Source organism: Gymnoscopelus braueri (assembly GCF_963280865.1).
Source record: "Gymnoscopelus braueri genome assembly, chromosome: 15".
In the NCBI taxonomy this organism is placed as follows: Eukaryota; Metazoa; Chordata; class Actinopteri; order Myctophiformes; family Myctophidae; genus Gymnoscopelus; species Gymnoscopelus braueri.
Genome location: NC_137620.1, coordinates 31,369,262 through 31,384,698, shown reverse-complemented (window position 1 = coordinate 31,384,698; position 15,437 = coordinate 31,369,262). Strand labels below are relative to the sequence as shown.

General features: G+C 41.9%; 1 protein-coding gene across 1 annotated transcript in view; it reads left to right on the top strand.

Moving 5' to 3' along the window:
- LOC308101484 (phospholipid-transporting ATPase ABCA1) overlaps window positions 1-15,437 on the top strand; it is a gene marked incomplete at its 5' end in the record, with an annotated part of 254,815 nt that overhangs the window by 154,940 nt on the left and 84,438 nt on the right. The window contains 2 exons of the mRNA XM_080450900.1: window positions 7,839-7,913; window positions 13,206-13,375. Of these exons, the coding sequence (XP_080307026.1) occupies window positions 7,839-7,913; window positions 13,206-13,375 (245 nt within the window). The remainder of the gene's footprint in view (window positions 1-7,838; window positions 7,914-13,205; window positions 13,376-15,437) is intronic.

Sequence of the window (15,437 nt, the reverse complement as noted above, 5' to 3'; positions counted from 1 at the left end):
GATATTTGCTTGAGTAAAAGTACAAAAGTACTATCAAAATTAAAGTACCAAAAGTTAAAGTACTAAAATGTTTGAAAATAGCAGATCTACAAGCTCTCAACGCGTCGCATCGCGACGCGTTGAGAGCTTGTAGATCGGCTATTTTCAAATAGCCTAGGTATAAAAATAGGGCTAAAGTGGTTAATGTATGTTTTATGATGTCATCATTTATATCTGCAAAGTAACTACCGTAGTAACTAAAGTTTTCAAATAATTGTAGTGGAGTAAAAGTACAATATTTGACTCTGAGATGTAGTGGAGTAGAAGTAAAAGTACTGGCATTTGGAAATACTCAAGTAAAGTAAAAAATACCTCTAAAGTGTACTTAAGTACAGTACTTGAGTACATGTACTTAGTTAGTTACACCACTGGTCACACACACGCACACACACACACACGCACTCACACACACTCATTTTCCAGTAGATGCACGCCTTAAAACAAAGCATGCTAGTTCCCTTAATTCACCCCCTGAAAAAAAAAACTCACACAAGGACACACGCATGCCTGGCACACGCTCATCCGTACTCTCTCTCTCTCTCTCTCTCTCTCTCTCTCTCTCTCTCTCTCTGCACGCACGCACGCTTCCTGAACTTTACACCAACTCATCATCTGTGTTTTCCTCTGCGTCTCCAAATCCATTCCGTTCGCACACTGTAGCCGCTCATAAAAATTTCAAACCTGTGGATGATGCTGAAGCCTAGTGTAGTGTGAGATTCAGGCGCGTTGCTTCAACCCTGCCTGCAGCGTCTCCTGTTTTATCCCTGGTAACCAGGCTCTCCCCTCTTCTCCTCCTCCCCTGTCTCTCTCTCTCATTTCCGCACTAATGTGACTTTAATTTGTGTAGTGGTGATGTAACCCTAATGGCTGAGCATTATCCATCTCCCAGCTCGGAGACCCTTCTTATTAAAGTGCTACATTGTCCTGGGGACACATCTGCTCCTCCTCACTTGTCTCGGGCGTGATGTCACACAGAAAAGCCTGCACAGGCAATTGTGTGTGTGTGCGTGGGTGTGCGTGGGTGTGTGTGTGTGTGTGTGCGCGTTCGTATGCGTGTGTGCGTGTATGTGTGCTTTTGCATGTGCGAATGTGCGTGCGTGCGTGCGAGCGAGCGTGCGAGTTTGTGTGTGTGTGTGTTTGTGTGTGTGTTTGTGTGTGTGTGTGTCAGTGGTGGAAAAAGTACTCGCATGTTTTACTTAAGTAAAAGTATCAATACTGCAATGTATGAAATATTCTGTTTCAAGTTAAAGTCCGGAATTCTAAATTTACTTGAGTAAAAGTACAAAAGTATTGGTATTAGAAGGTACTCATTATGCAGAATCTCCCGTTTCACAAGTTTTCAAATGCGACCCATTGTGAGCTTGTAGATCGGCTGTTTTCAAATGGCCGAAATGTATACAGGGCTGAAGTGGTTAATGTATGCTATGTAATAATGATCAAAATCTACAAAGTAACCAGTAACTAACGTTTTCAAGTAATTGTAGTGGAGTAAAAGTACAATATTTGCCTCTGAGATGTAGTGGAGTAGAAGTAAAAGTACTGCAAATTGGAAATATTCCAGTAAAGTAAAAAATACCTCTAAGTGTGTATGTGTGTGTGTGTGCGTGTGTGTCTGCGGCAAAAGGTGAGGCCAGCAAGTCCATATACTGCCAGGGTATGTGTATAATTAATACAGATCTACTGGTGTGTCGGCCACTGTTCACGCATCGGTTCCCTTACTGTTCTCTAAAACATTCTTTCTTTCTAAATGAACAGATTTTTTTCCCCTTTAATTAGCCATGAAAGTAAACCCCTAATTAAAGAAGGAATACTGTGTGAGCGATTGTTCCCATTTGCCTCGAATGCTTTTTGGCAAACGTGGAGGCACGCGTGCACACACACACACACACACACACACACACACACACACACACACACACACACACACACACACACACACACACACACACACACACACACACACACACAGCCCTGTAGAGTAAAGAGAGCTGTGCAAGCCGCTTTGGACTGCTGGCCAGCATTAAAAAAAAGAAAGAAAAGGCGGGACACACTTGAGTGACTTTATCGCTGCGTCGTTAGCGTTGGCAGGTCAGCCGGCCAAACAAGCCTCGTCATTGCCCTTGAGCGGGAAGGAAGTCTGTCAGGGATTAGACCCGGACAGACAGCCACCCCCTCGCTCTATACTGCTCATCTTGTGCCACCCACTGCTAATCCCTGGGAAAGAAAAATGGCGGCCTATGGCGTCGCCTGGAGGGGGCGATAACGTGGCTCCGAGCTGGCGTTCCACCCACTCAGCCGTGTCCGTGTGCCTATACCTGTGCCCTCCCTATGACACTCCCTTCATCACGAGAAAATGAGCCAATCATTAATATATAGTTGCCCGGGGTTCCCGAGGGCTCTATACTCAGTGGTGTAAAGTATATTTACTCAAGTAATGTACTTGAGTACAATTTTGAGTTACTTCTACTTTACTAAAGTATTTCCAATTTTCAGTACTTTCACTTCTACTCCACTACATCTCAGTGGAAAATATTGTACTTTTACTCCACTCCAATTATTAGAAAACTTTAGTTACTAGTTACTTTGCAGATATAATCTATATATATATATATATATAGATTATTGTATTATAACACATACATTAACCACTTTAGCCCTATTTTATGCATAGGCTGTTTGAAAATAATGTTTGCTGTTTGAAAATAACAAGCCCACAACGCGTCCCATCGCGACGCGTTGTGAGCTTGTAGATCTGCTATTTTCAAACATTTGGTACTTTTACTTTTGGTACTTTTAAGTATATTTTGATGCCAATACTTTTGTACTTTTACTTAAGTAACGTTTTGAACACAGGCCGTTTACTTGTAACAGAGTATTTCTACATCGCAGTATTGGTACTTTTACTCAAGTAAAACATTGAAGTACTTTTTTCCAACACTGTCTATACTTGATCTGCTCCTTTTTTTCCTCTACACCAAATCTCTTGACCGAAAATAGCCGATATGCAAATCGGCATTTTTTTTTGCCAAATGTTCACCCCAGACTAGGAACACTATAGGATTAATGTGGTTAAAAGAGCCTCTCTCTTGAAGATGAAGTAGTCATGAATAGGTAATGAGTTGGAACAGAGGGTATGTTATTTAATGCAAATACTCCTGTCAGCGGGCAATAGGGGGCTTGCTATATGTACCTCCCTTTTTACTGTGCAATCTTCAAACAAGAGGAAAGGTGTCACGCTGTGTTAACACATAATGTGTAAACACAACTGAGTTGTGCAAAAGGACCAGATTGAATGTAGGCTACCGCAGGGCAAAAAAATAATAATAAAACGCTCGGAAGAATACATTTTCTAGAAGTTTCCAGCTGTCTGGCCGGGTAATGCTAACGGAGCTGTATGTCTTGGCGAGGCACGGCTACTGAGAACCGGGCTGACTGACTGACGAGAGAAGAGAGAGGTGGAATGATCTATGCAGCTCAGTGTCCTCAGCTAACTCTCTCGTGACAGACTCTCTCTCACACACACACACACACACACACACACACACACACACACACACACACACACACACACACACACACACACACACACACACACACACATACAGTATCATAGCCTCGGGATGTCCATCTCGATTTCTCACTTTCCCTTTTCTATCTGCCGAGTTGCACCCCTTCCATTCCGACTGTCACCCACACTCCTCGCTGCCTTACCTGTCTTCTCTACATTCCAAACTATTCGAAATCCACCCCGTCCCCCGTCCACTGTGGTCTTAAGATCAAGCTACCCAACCGACAGGAGAAGCTATTTGCATTTATATCATCCATCTGATGCACTCAGTGCACTTATGTGGCTGAGCTGAGCTGCATGGAATCAACACGACACTTTTGAAATCACATGCCTGTCATCTCTCTGGCCCAGCGTCCCCGTGGCCTATTTCACATGAAACACGAACTGAGCGGATTCATAATGCAATCACACGCAGCTAGGCTCCCCTCTCCCTCTCCGCAGGCCTCGCTCGCCTCTATACTGCACCAAATATTATGAACAATCTGGAATAATATTTCTGAAGAAGAGGCTATTTCTGCTCTGTTTAATTCTCAATCAGGTTGTAAAGATCGTATCTGTGATCGTGTAATGTGGATCCATTGATAAAGATTCAAAATCCCCGCCCGGGTCATACCAAAGACTATAAAAAAGGGGGTACCCCTGCTTGGAACTCAGCCTCAATGGTTGGACTGCGGGTTAAATTCCCGCACAGACTGAGCTGAACTGAAATGTGTTTAAAGGGACATTTATATAAGCACATTCATGACCTTTTTTATTTATTATGCACTTTAGTCACATTATTGTATTATGTAGATCATGTTCCCAAACTTTTCAGCCCGCGACCCCAAAATAATGCGGAAATTGACTCGCGACCCCACCTAAATCTGGAGGTCATTTATACACATAAACTTGCACGTTTGGTGCACATTTGTAATGTATTATAATGGTAAAATGTTCCATTTGTAATCATTTTTAGATTGTATTTCATCCATTCTGTTGAATTTAAAGTACTTTTTTTTCTTCTTTTTTTTTTTGACCCAAAATAATTTCGCGACCCCACCCCCAACTTTGGGAACCCCTGATGTAGATTATAGTCATATTATGCACTTTATGCCTCTCCTCTCTCTCTATGAGATGACTATCTTATCTTTTTAAACTGCAATGATGAGCTTGATTCTGTTCCTGTGACGTAGTAGCCGCAGTACATCAAGTCGCCTCGTGCTACAGAAACGGGAGATGGCGTCTTCACCTATAGGCCACATGGCTTGGCAAGGCTTCTTTATCCCATTAAGACCGGGAACGCATCTGTGTGTAATTTTTTGATTTCTTTGGGCTATTCAAAAATAGCAGATATACAAGCTCGTAGCGCGGCACTCGGTGCCTATTAAAGATCTGCTATTTTTGAAAAATCGTGAAAATTCGTGGCAAAATCTTGGATTATGTATTTTTTTAAAGTGAACATTTGTCAAATATTTAGTTCCAGGAACTCCCAGAAGCAAAGATTAGAGTTACAAATGTCTGCCAGAAAAATAAATCAAATATTTGCACAACTTTTCATGATTTGGTCTTAAAGAGTTATATTACATTTTACATTTTTATTTCAATTTTATTTATATGGGAGTGGGACTAAATCACAACAAGTTGTCTAAACACGCGTTACGTCATGTGAAGCAGGTCAAGAACATCATTCTTACGGAGACCTAACTATTCCTCCATGATGCATAGCAACAACAATAACAATATGTGACCAAATTGGACTGGTCATCTAGCATTTTTTCATTTTCATTTTTTCATGTCATATGAAAGCAGGGAATCATAGCAAAACTAGAAAAAGTGCTCCTCGGAGCACAGGTCTCCGCCAGGTCAGGTAAGTTATTGTGGCCTCCTGGTGGCGCTATAGGCCAATGTGAAAAGGGTGGTATTTCTTCCTCGGCCTAGTGGGAATGTGCGTGCAAATTTTCACGGAAATCGCACGCCATGTTCATGATTTCAGACATTTTGTTCAAAACGGACCAATCCTGCAAACTTTGGAAGTCAACCTTAGCCAATCAGGATGGAATATGAAATATCGGACAGATGCGTCTTGATCACATGACTATAGAGATACTGTGTACCGATGTGCGTGATGTTTGGATAAAATCTGAAGGATTAATATCCAAAAATGTATTTGACATAAATCGGCCTCCTGGTGGCGCTGTAAAAAGCACATGTGAAAAATGCAGTGCAGATGTTTTTCCTTGGCCTCTAGGGAGTAGGCGTGCAAAGTTTCACGCAGATCGGTGCAGTTATAGTTAAAAATGCAAATCGGCCTGTTATAGCGCCACCATGAGGCTGATTTGAAAAGTTTTAAGTGCCATTTCTTCCTCGGCCTAGTGGGAATGTGCGTGTGCAATTTTATGGAAATGGCAAGCTGCGTTCATGATTTCAGGCAGTTTGTTCAAAACGGACCAATCCTGCAAACTTTGGATGGTAACCTTAGCCAATGAGGATGGAATATGGGAAATGGGACAGATCAGGGTTGATCACACGACTATAGAGATACTGTGTACCGATTTGCATGAGGTTTGGTTAAAAACTGTAGGAGTAATGGGGAAAAATGGGTTTTGCACAAATTGGCCTCCTGGTGGCGCTATGACAGGCCTATGTGAAAAATTTGAGGCAGAGGTTCTGAATTGGCATCCAGGGAGTGTGTGTGCACAGTTTCGCAGCGACCGGGCCAACGGTGCCTGAGATTTGGTGCTAACACACAGACAGGACACACGGACGGACGGACGGACGGACACACGGACACACGGACGGACGGACAGGGGCGAAAACATACTCTCTCGCCATGCCTTTCGGCCTGGCGGAGACAATAATGATATATTGGTTAATAAGATTGAGTGAATAGTTTTGAAACTACAGCTTGTACTGAAGTCAAGTTAAAACTCCTAGAGAAAACACCACATGAATTAGAGGTTGCTAGCCATAACCTTATATCTTCATATGCTACATGTTTATGCATTTATTTCATATTTACATGTTGATTTAAGCTCTGACATTTATTTCAGACATACTCTAGTATGTGAAGAGTCTAACTGGGCTATTCACTCATTTTTGAAAATGTCTCCCAGACAAAAACAGTCACATATATATGATGACAGTCTGCAACTATGAACCTCGCTCCGTAGCTGGTGGGTTCGCAATCACGCTCCATGGAAGCCCGCGAGGCGAGAATTCAGAGAAAGCTCGAAAATTCCAGCGAAGATGTCAAAGTTACTAAATGCATTGATGGGACATGAATGTGTACAGATAGAGGGAGAGGAGCTCGCCGAGCCATGGGGAAGTCCCCCCGGCAGTCTACGCCTATTGCAGCATAACTAAATGCTTGTCCCATGGCAAGCCTGAGCCAGCCCTAACTATAAGCTCTATCAAAAAGGAAAGTTTTAAGGCTGCTCTTAAATGAGAGAGTGTCTGCTTCCTGGACCAAAACTGGTTGAAGGTTCCACAGGAGAGGAGTCTGATAGTTGAAGGCTCTAGCTTCCATTCTACTTTTGGAGATTATGGGAGCCTCAAGTAAGCCTGCATACTAGCGCAGTGTTCAAGGGGTTATAAGGCACAACCAATTCTTTAAGATATGATGGTGCCTGATGATCATTAAGGGCTTTGTAGGTGAGCAGGAGTATTTTAAATGACATTCTGGATTTTACAGGGAGCCAGCGCTGAGAAGCTAATGTAGGATAAATATCATCTATTTTCCTAGTTATTGCCAATACACGAGTAGCAGCATTCTGGACCAGCCGGAGAGTCTTTAGAGACTTAAATGACCTCTCATAGAGTAATATTGCAGACATTAATGTTACTTTACCACACTGCTTGTACTACTTAGTAATGGTACACTGCCTGTTGAAATGTTGTCGGGTGTTATTGTTGCTTTTCTCTCATCTTCGCTAACTTCTCATTCTGTTGTGTTCCCTTGAAATTGGAAATCAGAAATGTCATAAATAAAAAGAGAGGCGGAGAAAAGAATGCTATTGAACAATTTAAACAGCCGACATAACGAGTGACACATTTTGCGGGGGGGTTTTTCTTTCGTTTTTCAGAGTCCGCCACAAAAATAAGTGCCTGGACGTGCCACGTAGCTCTGTCGAAGACTTATCTCTTATCTATGCTCTACGTTTTGCATCTAATAAAAAAGCAGTTATGGGTTCTCGGCTGTATCCAATTAAGTCTCTAACAACTGTCTATTGCCTCTTGTTTTTCCCTATATTAGGACAACTTGACAGATCAGATTCTCCAGAATGTTGAGACTCTACTGAAGCAGCTGGGAACCAGAAATAACATCAAGGTATGAAGTAATTTATTGTCATCATACAGTATGCCCTTTTTCCTTGAACTCGTCACTTAGACTGAACTGAAATGATCCTGACCACGTGGGATGTCAAACTCCCCTTTTTAACCTTTATTTAGCATGTGAAGGTGTCGCTGAGAGCAGATGCTTTTCACAGTGTGGCAGAATGCCAATTAGACCAATTAGACCAATTTACAGCTCTCGCTGCTATATGCATGACATCAAGAAAACAGAGCCATGTTTAGCCTCAAACAACCTGCATCAAAAGTTTGCAAAAACCAGGAAGTGAAACTTTGGCACTGACACTTTGACACATGAAAGTTGTATCATTGTTCAGTGGTTTGCAAACTGGGCACCAGGGCAGGGGGCCAATTGGAAAGGAGAGGAGAATGAACAAAAGAAAAGAACATGTTTTGTTTTCAGTGAATATCTTAGTCACCCTGACATTGTTCACATGGAGAAGTATTGTACTTATGCTATACTGTAGGTGAAGTATTTAACCCATTCGATCCAGGGAACGCATCTACAAATGTCTTCTAAATTCTAACAGTTTTCTGAAAACCGTATGTTGCGTTATCAAACTTTTTCATGTCAAGGATGTATTTGGCCGCGGACCCCCATCTGAAAATGTTTTGTTCCAGGGACCCCCAGAAGCAAAGATTTGAGTCTCAAAATGTATATATTCATAGATTTAAAAAAAAATTGCACAATAAAAAAAAAAAATAGCAGATCTTCAAGCTCATAGCGTGGCACTTGGTGCTGCGCTATGAGCTTGTATATCTGCTATTTTTCGTTAGCCAAAGAAATCTTAAAATGACACAGATGCGTTCCCGGTCTTAATGGATTAATGATCGCTTTTTTTCTCCATTTGGCCAAAGGCTGTCACCGTAGACACCGCTCTAGTTGAAATGCCAACAAGTGGCCAATTTGTCAAAGCGGGGACGATAACAATGGCATCCCATTTTTTTGGGCTTCACCACCCGAACACTGCATTGTGAATTGTGCATCTTTGTTCCCAAACTGCACACGGCATAGGGACAGAGAGGGACACACTGGTATACAGCTGCCCGGAATGGTCATAATAGTCATCTGTTCGTCGTTCACTTTCAACCCACTCACATTCTCTAAACTTTTTTTTTTCATGTCCAGGACCACCAAATTGATATGGATTTGGCCGCATTGCGACGCCTTGTGAACTTGTAGATCTGCTATTTTCAACTGGGGTTAATGTACATAGGGTTAAAGTGGTTAAACTGATTAAACTGACAACTCATTTTGCACGGGGAGTTGGGGACCCACCCCAAGGACCCCCTGATGGGTCCCTGAACCCCACTTTGAGAACCACTGCTCTAAACTTTGGTTCAGCGCTTCTGAGCATTTCTTTAGGGTTCGTGACAATCACTGTAAATGGAGACCACCTGGCCCACCTGGTAAATCCAGATACTACTAATCCCACCCCCACCCTTTATTTTCTTGTTTTATTAACGTCCAGTGTTATCATTGTTATTATGTTGTTTTTATATTGTATTATTGTTGTTGTTAGCACAGTATTTGCTGCTCAAGTGAGAGACAAATAATGTAGCTAATAAAGACAAACGCTATATGACAGACAGCATAGCGTGAGTCAGCATTCAAAACCAATGGATACAGTATGCATTGTCAGTTTGAGCGATCAGGGCAGACAGTTATGTACATTTCCATGTACTCAAGACTGCGTGGATTTAACCCATTAAGACCTGAGGCGATTCTTAAAAATGATTTCTAAATCCTAACAGTTTTTTGAAAAAAATCTTGGAAAAAAAATCACGATCAGCATTTTCAAGCTCATAGGGCGGCACCGAGTGCCGCGCTATGAGCTTGTAGATCTGCTTTTTTTGAAAAATCTTGATTTTTTTTTTTTTTTATAGGATAGGATTTTGAAAACATTTTTAGAATCGGCCTCAGGTCTTAATGGGTTAAATGGGCTCATTGTTTAGTATAACATATTCAAGGGCCAATAAGAAGATGACGCTTTGCATGTGTATTGTGTATTGGGGGGGAAATTGCTGTTGAACATAACATCTGTTTGGTAAATCCATGTGTGTGTGTGAGGAGTCACTCTCGATAGGCTTAAATTGATACTCAAGCACATCTATTGATTTAAACGTCAGTTTTAGGTTTGTCTCTGTGAATGCAGGTGGGATGCAACAACTGAGATATGGATGGATTTGTATGGAAAAGTGTTGAGGTTCAGTGTGAGGATGTGGATCGTGCTTCTTGATGCGCATTCTGCTCTATTCTGTGTGGGATAATGAAACTAATAAACAGTTATTAGTTTGAATAATCATCAACCTGAAAGGCAGTCAGCCACTTGAGCACAGAGCGCATCCATAATTAAAGTTACAGTTAATTAAACCGATTCTGAAAACCAATTGTACCCTGTGATTGTGAGTTGCATGGCGGAAATGTTAACTCAACGGGGCGTAGTGTCTCAGCCACCCACCCCCCTCCTGCCTATCTCGATACCACCAACACCCACTCAGCATGTTCCTTTGTACCTTTCCCCTTGAATAAACCAAAGGTTGATTTAGCAGCAGGCACCAGTGGAAATCAAGGGTGAGGGAGATTTTCGAAAGGATTGAGGAAAAAGTACAATACTACGGAGTGGAATGGTGTTGCACCATCACAAGAGCAATGTGCTTGTGTGTGTGTGTGTGTGTGTGTGTGTGTGTGTGTGTGTGTGTGTGTGTGTGTGTGTGTGTGAGAGAGAGAGAGGGGCAGATGAAGGATGAAAGGTGTGTGTCCGCCAGTGGCGGAAAAAGTACTCAAATGATTTACTTAAGTAAAAGTACCAATACTGCAATATAAAAATACTCTGTTACAAGTAAAAGTCCAGAATTCAAAATGTACTTGAGTAAAAGTACAAAAGTATTGGCATCAAAATGTACTTAAAGTACCAAAAGTAAAAGTACTAAATATTTGAAAATAGCAGATCTACAAGCTCACAACGCGTCGCGATGCGACACGTTGTGAGCTTGTAGATCTGCTAATTTCAAATAGCCTATGTATAAAATAAGGCTAAAGTGGTTAATGTATGTTTCATTATATCATAATTTATATCTGAAAAGTAACTAGTAACTAAAGTTTTCAAATAATTGTAGTGGAGTAAAAGTACAATATTTGCCTCTGAGATGTAGTGGAGTAGAAGTAAAATTATTGGAAATTGGAAATACTCAAGTAAAGTACAAATACCTCAAAATTGTAAATGTACTTTGTTACTTTCCACCACTGGTGTGTGCGTGCGCGCACACACACACACACACACACACACACACACACACACACACACACACACACACACACACACACACACACACACACACACACACACACACACACACACACACACACACACACACACACTCTGTATCTTCCTCTGTGATGCAGTGCTATGTTTCACTGGCAGTCGAGGGGAGCCTCCATTCCAACACCATCCATTCCTAATTAGCGCTGCACTATCAGCAGGGGGCCTGTCTCATTTCTCCTCTCTACCTTTCTCTCTCTCTCTCTTCTCTAACATTCTTCTTATTTTCCACCGCAGTAGCCACAGACATTGGAAGTTACTTACTTTAAAACAAAAGGAGTCCCAAAAAGATTTGCCAAGTTTTGTGTTCACTTTGTCTCTGCAGATAGATCTGCTATATTCACAGTTTTGGCCATCAGAATCAGAATCAGAATCAGTTTTATTGTCACATCACAGGTTTACAAGGTAAAAAAGTGGGTGAAATTCTTTTTTGTACATCGTTCCCATCGCAACGTTAGTTTCCATAGAAAGAAGAGGGGGGGGGGAGAAGAAGAGGGTGGGGGGCAGGTGGGAAGGAGATCAAAAGCAAGAGAGCAACAGAAGGCCAGACAAGTTATCTACATATTTACAAATTACCTGAGATAATAAATAAAACTAAAAAAACTAAACTAAGGTGCCTGAGCATAGCAGCAATGTATTGTACTGTGCATGTTATACTTATACTGTGCATGATAGACAAGGACGTTAAGGTGCTTAAGGAGCACAATAAAAAGACCCAAAAAAAGTCAGTGCGTTATACAAGGGATTAAGGTGCAAAAGGTCAGTGCGTGTCCACCTAGAGTGGACTGACCCTAGTATAATCCGCATGTAGCTCCATGAGGGAGTGCAACAAAAAGTCATTTGTACCTGGTGTAGTCCACAGGTGTGTCCGAGGGGGGGGCTAAAGTCCAAGTCATTGTCCCTGGTATAATTATATTGAACATGGACCATTTTGCCGTTAATGGCTTTATTTTTAGATAGTTTGTTTACATTTCCTCCACAGTCATTAAAACGTTACTGAATTTACCTGGGTAATTGAGTTGGTTTTGTCTAGACATCATTGCACATCAATAAGTCACGGATGTTTGCGTTCAATAAATATTTTCTCCAGAGAAACTTTTATGCTAGACTTGTCAGATCAATCTATACTTTAAAAAGCAGTAAAACACAACAATAACAACTTTGACAACAAATAACCACACGATGATATTTAGTGTGTTGGATTACCTATCTCAAGCTAGTTTTAAGCAGTAGTTTTATGCAGAAGCATGTTGATTTTCATACTGAACAGTGAACAGTATCCGATAGCTTGCTTGAAAATCAAACAAACTATGTTATGATGATTCGGAAAGTGTTCAGCAGTCATGTCAAGCATTCTGTGAGTCACAATCACCGGGCTAAACGTAGCAGACCACTGGTATGGTCCTTTAAGCCAGTAAGACCTGAGGCCGGTTCTACAAAATGTCTTCTAAATCCTAACAGTTTTCTGAAAAACGTATGTCTCTATATCAGTGGTGAACACATTTTTCATGTCACAGACCCCCACCATTATATGTGTTAAAGTTAGATGTATTCACAGAGACAAACACTGCTGTTTAAATCAATAGATGTGCTTGAGTATCAATTTAAGCATATCGAGAGTGACTTCTCACACGCAAAATCCCTTTTTGTGCACTGTAAATGTACAATAACAATGAACGAGCCACGATCAGACAAATGGGGACCAACTTGTTTACAGAAATAATTTGACTGCACCTGACATAATAATACATTACAAAGGGTTTCACACGATTTGCTGCTGACATGAAATAACAGGTTGGTTGGTTGTTACAGCTCTCACGGCTGTGAGTCACACTGGTACAAATGCAGTGTGTTATTTTTACCAGGCAAGTTGTGGGAGTTGGGAGGAGAGGAAGAAGATATTCCGTGGTCATTAGTAATGCCCTCCTCGTCCTCCGTCTCCGTAGGTGTGGTTCTACAACCAGGCGTGGCACGGGGTGCCGTCCTTCCTCAGCGTGGCCAACAACGCCATCCTGAGGGCCAACCTGCCGGCGGGCCAGGACCCCCGCCAGTATGGCGTGTCCGTCTCGAGCCATCCTCTCAACCTCACCAAGGCGCAGCTCTCCTACGCGGCCTTGTAAGTTGATCAGCGATGATTTTGACAGCAAATTTCGATTTTAGTTTTAGTCATAGTCTTTAGAATAAAATTATATCTTTCATGTATTTTGGCAGTGCCTAGTCTTAGTTTAGTCATCGTAGCTTATTCGTTTTTATTTAGTTTTTATTTAGTTTTCGTCAGTGAAAAAAGGTAGTCGACCAACATTTTTAGTCATAGTTTCAGTTGACGAAATCAACACTTGAAGTTGATCATCCTCCATGCTGGAATGGTACTGTACGAGCTGGGGGGAGGGGGTTGAAGGGAAAAGGAAGTGACTGATGGCAGCCTGGGAGAGGGAGGGAGAGAGAAAGATGGAGAGAGAGAGAAACATGTGGGAGGAGACAAATGCCTAAGTAAGGGAGAAACGGGACGCATGCGATGAAATACAATGGAGAGTGCAGGACAGTCGGATGAGGGATTCGTGGGAGTGGGCGCACACATGTGCCCGGCCCATGGGAGCCTCATGTTGGGGTATATACTGTGTTTTTTCTCTCTAATGTTGCTCAGCCCAGGGCTCGCTTGGTAGCGACTCCCCCCGTGAGAGAGTGGGAGATTAATGAAGGGCTAAGCCACAACTTATACGGGCTGGTATACCATATGGATATATAGTATATAGTATACAGCATATCGCCTGTCTTTGTGAGTGTTGTTTTATTTTCCCGACTATACGACAAGTCCCTCGAAGTGAAGCTCCCCTGACTTCGTCGTCATCTGGGGCGGGGGAGGAGAAGGGTACTCCAGGCTCTCTGTTTGTGATGATTATACATGCTCAGAGACAAACATCATCATATTTTGTCATTTAATTATGGTGTTTTGCTTTTCCTTTTTTTGGGCTCCTCTGTGCTTCAAGTCAAGCAGCAGCTCCATGCTGCTGCTTGACTTGAAGTACAGACTATATCCATTATAGTCTGTACCCAAACTGGGCTGCATGCAGTCACTGCATTTTACGTGGTGAACTCAGTCCAATACTGAACAAACACACACTTCTGCATGGGGCGGGAGACATTATCACATCCACTTTTATCATTTATTTTTCACATTTGAATTAATGTAAGCTTTAGGGGCTGTTTTCATTTCTTAATTTATTCTATGAATTTCTATGGATTGCTCGTAGAAAATCAATCCTCACACAGAGCCCTTCTCATACTCACAATGCTCAAAATGTTGCCATGCTACATTAAGCCTACTCTATCAACACTTTGTAATGGGATATAACTTTATAAGTCCCAATATTTAACTTTTTTCTCGCTCCATTGTGGATATGCCGCCGTGCGGCCCCACACAATTTCAAACCCTACACGGAGCAAATCAACGTGCAGCCATTAATTACTACATGACGGAAGCGGTTTCCATCGCTCCCCATTGCGTCAGCGCAAACCCCGCGGTCAGGTATTTATGTAGTGATCAGGCTCTGTCGACAGGCGTGTGAGTCAGAGAGCGACGCTGCGGCAGTAGGGTTAGCAGATAATTACGATGCCGTCGCTGCTGTAGATCCAGGGCACAGACGTTTTTCACCATCCTCCCCCTATCTCTCTGTGTGCGGATTGCGGCGCCTACAATTTATTAACCCATTAAGACCGGGAATGCATCTGTGTGTCATTTTTAGATTTATTTGGGCTATTCAAAAATAAATCTTGAAAATTTGTGCAAATCTTTGAATATATTTATACATGTTTAACTAAAATCTTTGCTCCTGGGGGGTCCCTGGAACAAAATATTTTGAGATGGGGGTCCGCGGCCAAATAAAGATCATTTTGGGGGTCCTAGACATGAAAAAGTTTGAAAACCACTTACAGCAACATACGTTTTTTTCAAAAAACTGTTAGGAAGACATTAATGTAGAATCCCCCAGAAGCAAAGATTTGAGTTGAAAGCGTTCGCTATAAAACACACATATTCAGAGATTTGCACATATTTTCACGATTCTTTAAAAAAAAATTGCAGATCTACAAGCTCATAGCGCGGCACTCGGTGCCGCGCTATGAGCTTGTAGATCTGCTATTTTTGAATATAGCCAAAGAAATCTTAAAATGGCACACAG